Source organism: Triticum aestivum, chromosome 6A, assembly GCF_018294505.1.
Source record: "Triticum aestivum cultivar Chinese Spring chromosome 6A, IWGSC CS RefSeq v2.1, whole genome shotgun sequence".
In the NCBI taxonomy this organism is placed as follows: Eukaryota; Viridiplantae; Streptophyta; class Magnoliopsida; order Poales; family Poaceae; genus Triticum; species Triticum aestivum.
The window spans coordinates 10375571-10382589 of record NC_057809.1 but is presented as its reverse complement, the minus strand read 5'-3'; the positions used below and the strand labels follow the sequence as shown (position 1 = coordinate 10382589).

The 7019-nt window shown below is 45.2% G+C and overlaps 2 protein-coding genes across 2 annotated transcripts; both read right to left on the bottom strand.

Moving 5' to 3' along the window:
* Positions 1-797: 797 nt before the first annotated feature.
* LOC123129277 (putative ripening-related protein 5) lies at positions 798-1367 on the bottom strand. Its single transcript, XM_044549505.1, has one exon. It carries the CDS (start codon positions 1365-1367, stop codon positions 798-800), a length of 570 nt encoding a protein of 189 aa, XP_044405440.1.
* A 1007-nt stretch (positions 1368-2374) lies between these two features.
* Positions 2375-6539, bottom strand: LOC123131642 (aspartate aminotransferase, mitochondrial). The gene is made up of 10 exons (XM_044551311.1): positions 6231-6539; positions 6042-6127; positions 5155-5361; positions 4740-4845; positions 4329-4433; positions 4054-4226; positions 3538-3697; positions 3342-3437; positions 2837-2931; positions 2375-2728 (listed from the first exon to the last, which is right to left on the bottom strand). Exons 1-10 carry the CDS (start codon positions 6414-6416, stop codon positions 2662-2664), a joined length of 1281 nt encoding a protein of 426 aa, XP_044407246.1. The 5' UTR covers positions 6417-6539; the 3' UTR covers positions 2375-2661.
* Between the last annotated feature and the right edge of the window lie 480 nt (positions 6540-7019).

Sequence of the window (7019 nt, the reverse complement as noted above, 5' to 3'; positions counted from 1 at the left end):
GAATGGATTGTGCCGACACCGCCTTCGTCCATACCGGAACGGCAGGAAAAACCCCTCGTTTCTACTCGCTACGTGGGCCCCTTTCAGTGGTAGCCCATCCCTCCATGTTTTGCATTAGTATTGTATATTCCCATAAAGATTAAGGATACTTATGCAAATATTATATTTGAAAAACAAAGGGAGCCTCAACAAACTTTTCTTGATAACTTTATAAACTACTTTGTGTGAAGAAAAATGGCTGGGACTGACTTACTGATTTGGGGTTATCAAACTTTGGAATAGAAACCAACATTTGTTGTTACATCTGTCCAGAACCATGCCTGAGTTGAGTGCTTGTAACACATTACTGAATCATGCAATCATCTGGATTGCATAATTAGTTGATTATGTGCAAATGTGAATGATGTAGTTTGTTACCGTTTTGTTATACTTGTTCGGCTACCCTTGAAAATGAGCGTGTAGCTTTCTCAGGTCTCTCTCTCTCTCTCTCTCTCTCTCTCTCTCTCCCTCTCTCTCTCTCTCTCTCTCTCTCTAGTGTGTTTCATATTCTTTATGCACCACGCTGCTCACTATGTATTATATGCTTGATCGTAGAGCAAACGTGAACTTGCCATCCATGCTAAAACATAGGTAGCACTGTTTATTTTATAAATTCATGGAATCATATACAGAATCTGGTAAACCTCCCGAGTATAGGATAAGTGTACACTGGACTTCCCTCTAAGAATGAAAAATATATACATGACACTGGACTGACACATGGTAGCAACAACCTGCGCTCACCTTTGCTTTGGAAACTACTCATCAGACCAGGTGATGCCCTCCATGCCGACGTTCTGGTCGAGCCCCAAGGCATTCCACACCGCAGGAGAGGCGTCAACGATGTTGTTAGCACACGGGGGCTCGTAGTTGTGGTCTTCGTCGCAGCCATAGACGGAGTCACACTCGTCCACCACCTTGGCATACACAGACTTGCCATTGGCGCTGATCTTGATGCGGTGCCCGCAACGGGCCATGTTCTTGAACCAGCCGGTGGAGAGCGCAACGACCATCTCCTTATCGCTGTGGTAGGAATTGTCACACTCGGACGGACCGCCGCCGTCCTTGCCCTTCTCGAAGCTGTTGAGCGTCAAGACGGCCTTGGTGGTTGCGGTGACCGGCGGCGAGCAGTGGTACTGCGGGTACCTCTTGCCATCCTCGCAACAGTCTGGGTCGTTGCTCTTCTCACAGTTGCCCGACTTTCCTGGAAGGTAGCCACTCGCACGGCAGACACCGAGACCCGAGCGGAGTGAGGACGCGATGTGGGCGGTGGAGAGCGTCACCAGGAGGAAGATTGCCATGGTGGCTAGAGCTCTTGCAGTGGCCATCTTAGCTACTGAACAGTGCTGAACTATAACCCTCGTATACTTCTTCTTGGTTGCTGTTACAGTACTGGTTTGTTTGCCTCGATTGCTTGTGTTGTGTGGTTAGAGAGCTGCAGGGTTGACTTTATATAGTGTTGCCGCTAGTTCAGTTCTGAGCACCAACTTGTTGCATGTTCTCCACGGCAAATCATTGATGAGTTCAGACATGGCACTGATCCGTAACGTATCAAATGGATTGTTATAATACTAGGTCGGATGTATACATATCGTCTCTCATTGAGCATGATCCTTGGGAAAGACAGACAGAGACAGGATTACACGGATGATAAAACTATTGCAGAACAGGTTCACAGAACTGAATGAATTGATAGCAACATTCTATTCTATTTCTACAACCATTTTTCCGAAAAAAAAATTCCCTAGTTCGTGCAGGTCTCCTTCGTGTGTTCATGCAAGGCTTCCCTTCTTCTTACTAAAAAATTCAGGTCCAAGTCTAATTCATGTGTTGTTCAAAATGTTAAGAAACCAGATATCCTGATTCAATTTCACACAGAAGGAAATAAAATGTACAACTTGGGGAGAACATATATGATGCTACCACCAGAGGTGCAGTTCCTTGCTGGTTTTTCTTTTTTAGACAAACTCACAAAGCTTTATTCAACCGTCACAAGGTTTACAGGGAAGAAAACAAGCTGCTGCAACACATATTTTCGCCATTTGAGCAATTTACCTTGAGACCACAGTTTCATCCTCAGATTCCATTGCCGTAGTAACATCTTACTTGGAACTTTAGAATCCTGCAGACCACCATTTCATTGCCTGAATGTAGTACACTGCATATACGCGCTGGCAGAAAGGTAGCGGAGCACATTGCTCTGCTTAGACCCAAGCTGAAGAACAGGGCATGCTTGATTGCTTGCATACATCTCAGTATCGCAAACCGAGCTTTCGCTTGGATCTACAACTGCAAGGCTAGAACTGCAAGACACACATCCAAATGTTCGATTTCGTCGAGTTTGAAGACCTCCAGCATCTTGTTAAAATCAAGGTATAACCACTCATTTTTCCACTGGCGTTACATTCGAATGTGACCAGAATCAAAAATAGGATAATCTCGCAAAAATAAGTCAGGACGTCTCTGCTTCTCCATACATACAGGTAGAATTTTCCGCTGTTGGGCAGCCGCAACAGGTTTACTTCCTAGAACTTATTTCTCTAGCATGACAGTATAGAGTGAACAGCCCTAGTAACAAAGGGGAAACGCTCTCGCTCCATTCGCTGAAGACGGTCCTCAATTTCACTTGGTAACATCATGAATGGCATTAGCCAAGTAGGCGACGTTGCCCGTCGTTACGCCGGCCATGCTGAAAGAATAGACGCAGAACAAGTTTACGTGAGGAAATTAGACCAAATGCGCCAGCAAAACAAAGAAAAACATGAAGAAACTGAATAGTTCTAGCCGTTGTTAGTACCTTATTCTCCCATTGCGTGTCATGTAGATATGGTATTCACTTGTCAGGCGATCGACTTGTTCAGGTGTCATCCCACTGTAGCAAAACATTCCAATCTGCACGAATATACAAAACAGCTCTTACATATAACCAATAGCAAAATTGCCAATCTCCAAAAGAAGCAAAGTTGAAATGAATGCAGATATTCTTGTCCAGCTAAAGATATCAGCGCCAAACAGATGGAGATTGTGACTTGCAGGACTGTATTGGCACCATAACCCACACATCATATAATCATTTTCCCCATCTGAGTTTGCACGAAAGTGTGGGAGCCATAATTTCCTTAAGTTGTATCAAATGTAGTCCCTGGTGAACAAAATTCTCTATAACTACAAGATTATAGTACCCCAGGGTGGGACCTTACAATTGCTAGCATTCTCTCAACTATTGTGCATCGCTACAATTTGCATGCCACTAGTATTAAATTCAGAAATTCCATAATGACATTTATCATAGTGCTACTTACCTGATTGGTGACATGCTCCCATGATAAAGGTGAACCTAACTTTTCAAGATTCTCCCGAAGTGCCTTCCGCATTCCAATGATACGATCAGCCATGCCCTAGAGACAACAAGAATTGTTAATAAACTACTTTCTTTACATACTCCATAGACTTCATTTAGGAGCTTTAAATGGTTTAGGCAGCTAATCAACAGTTTACCTTGACCTCTCCTAACCATACGTTCTTCAATTCTGGATCACTAAGGATAATTGAAACAACCAGCGCACCATGAACAGGTGGGTTGCTGTACATTGGTCTCGCAATCTGTTGCAATTGGCTCTTAACAGCAACTGCTTGCATCTCATCCTCGCAGAGGATACTGCAATGGCAGCAAATCAAACGATAGCAACGATCATGATATGGCTACCATTTAAATAAAACAAAACATATTTTCTTTGAGAGTCATAGACTTCGCTACAGATAATACACAGGGAGCATTCCCTGAAGTGAAGTTTTTCTTGTCTTTTGTTTTATTTTTAAAACACCATGTGTCTTGAGGAATCCAACAATCTCCAACAAGCCATACTTATTTATTTTTTACCGGAAAGCCACACTTAATTTTACAGGAGCATGCGTGTAGTTGGTCAGAACATACACTATTGCTGAAACCAAGAACTAAGGTGATAGCATCATGATAAATGTTTCAAGGATAACTAGCAGTGGTCAATTGGATACCTCAGGCATCCCGCTCTCTGTCCATAAAGACCCATGTTCTTTGCATATGACTGAGCACATCCAATTTGGTGTCCATCTTCAAGGAATATACGGATTGCCTTGGCATCTCTCTCTGGATCACCGCTGGCAAATCCTTGGTATGCCATGTCAAAGAATGGGAAATGGTTCTTCAACTATAGAAACACAAGAGTGAGATATGCAAGCTGTAACCTGTAGCAAACAGGAAGCCAATATACAATCAACACCAATATCTGTTATCTTCTATTTCTCCTTACCTTGAACTGATAGGATATTTCTCGCCATTGTTCCTCAGTAGGATCTACTCCAGTAGGATTATGGGCACATGCATGAAGCAAAAAGAATGAACCATTTGGAGCATTCTGCGGATGACACAGAAAATCAGAAGAAAACATAAAATCGAAGCAGCTATAGACAAATACACACTGTCAACATGCTAGAATCACTTGGGAAATGGCAAGTCTTTCTCTGTCTTAACTTCCAAAGTCTAACAGGCTGAAACTATATATGTATATAAAAAACTCAAGGTGACAGATAGAACAAGTAACATGAGAAGTTGATAATTGATCTATAGCTACGTGGTTTTACAAATCCATACAAAGTTTGATACAGGAATGAGCAACAATGCAAGATGTCATAATAAAAATGATACTCGGGAAATGGATCACCTTGATATCATCCATCAATCCTGCAAAGTCAAGCCCTCTCGATTCCGGATGGTAATATGAGAATGTCCTCTGTGGCACTTGAGCATCCCTCCAAATATTATGATGGCTGGAGAAGTTTCCGACATTAATGTTAGCTACTAAGGATGTAGCGCAAGTGGGAAGACAACTGCTTATGAATTCTGTTTGACTTTCATAGCAGCAAGCCTAAGGTAAGATAAACTACTTCCCCCGTCCCATATTAACTGTAGCTCAAACGGATACATCCTTTTGAGCAACAGTTAATATGGGACGGAGGGAGTAGTTCTCATGTAGACCACAATGGTGTTTACTGAAGATCTTTCTTTCTTTTTTTCCTTAAAATAATCTGAAAAGTGAACAAGAGAGCAATTGGTGTCACAGCAGAGCATTAACTCACTTGGACCAAGTTGGTGTAGGTATGTAGATCTGCGAATCCGGCAGGAAACGCTTCTGGAAATCAGCGAAGAGCCGGCATGCGCCAGTTCCTGAAAGTGCCTGCACCGCTGCAATTCTTTTATCTTTGATGAACTCGGAGTCCTCGCCATACGCCAGCTTTAGCGACTCTTCAATCATGTGGATACTCCCTCCCATTGGAAGGTACTCCCTGTTTTGCAAATGTAACCAAGATACTGATCATAAGTCTGGAAGCCAAAACACATGGCAAACTGGCAGTGTCCACTCTCCAGTAGTTAAGTGTTTGTGTTTAACATTGATATGGTCTAGTATCAAGCAAAAGACAGCATGTCTAGGATGACCGAACCATCTTTTTCATGATAAAGCTGCCAAAAAGCATCATCTGAAAATTATGATGTAGATCAACCCAAAACTGGTGTCCGGCCAATAAGCAGAAAGTAAAAAATGCTAGCATTCCAAAATCTCATTGAAGGAGAAAATAAGAAAAACCGGCGCCACTACAAGATAAAGGCGTCGATGCGGTTCCTATTTGGAAGGTTGTAATTTCTTAACCGCAGCAGTTCCTACCCCTGCCAATAGTATCGGTTATCGATCAAGCATCTAGCATGCTATTTCTCCCCAGCCCGCACATAAAAATGAACATAAGGTCCTTGCAACTAACTAGTGGATCAGCAGGTGCGAAGCAAGCAAGCAGCTGAGATTCCCAACACGCACAACTAGACAAGAGAAAACACTAGCATCGGCCGACTCCGTGCCCACTCAAGCCCGCCGTCATCCTGGCCGGCGGAAATTTCATCGAACACTATCCGTGCAAGCAGCAGCTAGCAAGAGCGAGCGGATCAAGGGAGCCGGGAAGGGGATCTCACGCACATGTTGAGGTTGCCGGCGATCCGGCGCTCCGCCTCGCGCACGCAGTCGAGCACGACGGGCTTGCCGCTGTCGTCCCGGTAGGCGCCCTGCAGTTCGCCCAGCCATTTTGTCAGAACCAGCCGCCGGCGGCATTCGGATGGGAAGATTCCAAATAAAGAGGCGAGCTATAAGAGGAGTGTAAGCACGTACGACGCCGACGTTGACTTTGTCGGGGGAGGGGTCGGCGAGGAAGGCCTCGGTGACGCCGAGGATGGGGTCCTTGGGCGCCGGCTCGACGTGGCCGAAGAGCGACGCCATCGCCCGCGCCGGGAGCAGGGGCAGGCCCCCTGCCCCGCGCCGCCGGATCGCGGAGGCCGCGCGGCGGTACAGCGCCATGGCGGGCCGGCGAGGCGGCGGCGAGATTCTTGGCCGGCCGGAGGAGGGGCGGAGGGGAAAGGTGGGAGGAAATCTGTGGGCTGGTTGCGGCGGGCGGGCGGTGGTTTTGCGGGGGAGGAGAAAAAGGCGTTCCGTTTCGACGGATTCCTTCCCCGTCTCGATTCCTTCGCTGGCTGGTTCCAATTTTACCACTTTACTGCTACTCTGACTGGCAGTCAATTGTTACTGCTAGTGCTATTTTCACTACTCCCTCTGATCCATATTATTTGTCGACGAGTAACAAACACTGTACGTGTGTGTCCGGAGACAAATGGTAGAGACAAAGATCATCCAACCGTATGCATCAATCCAAACCATGTGTTATGACTAATAGTGGGCTAGGCGGTCTAGGAGAAGAAAAAAAGAGATAAAGTTGCGCATGGGCTGTCGAGGGACATGGTCCAACTAATAGTGGGCTAGGCAGACTTTCCTGACTTCCCCCAAACCGTCAGCGCCGTCAAGTTGGGATACTTGAATCCCAACCGAGATGGAGAACCTTGCAAGAGGGTTTTACAAAAAACCATTTTTCATTGGAAGGGGTACACGACATGGAAACAAGTTTTA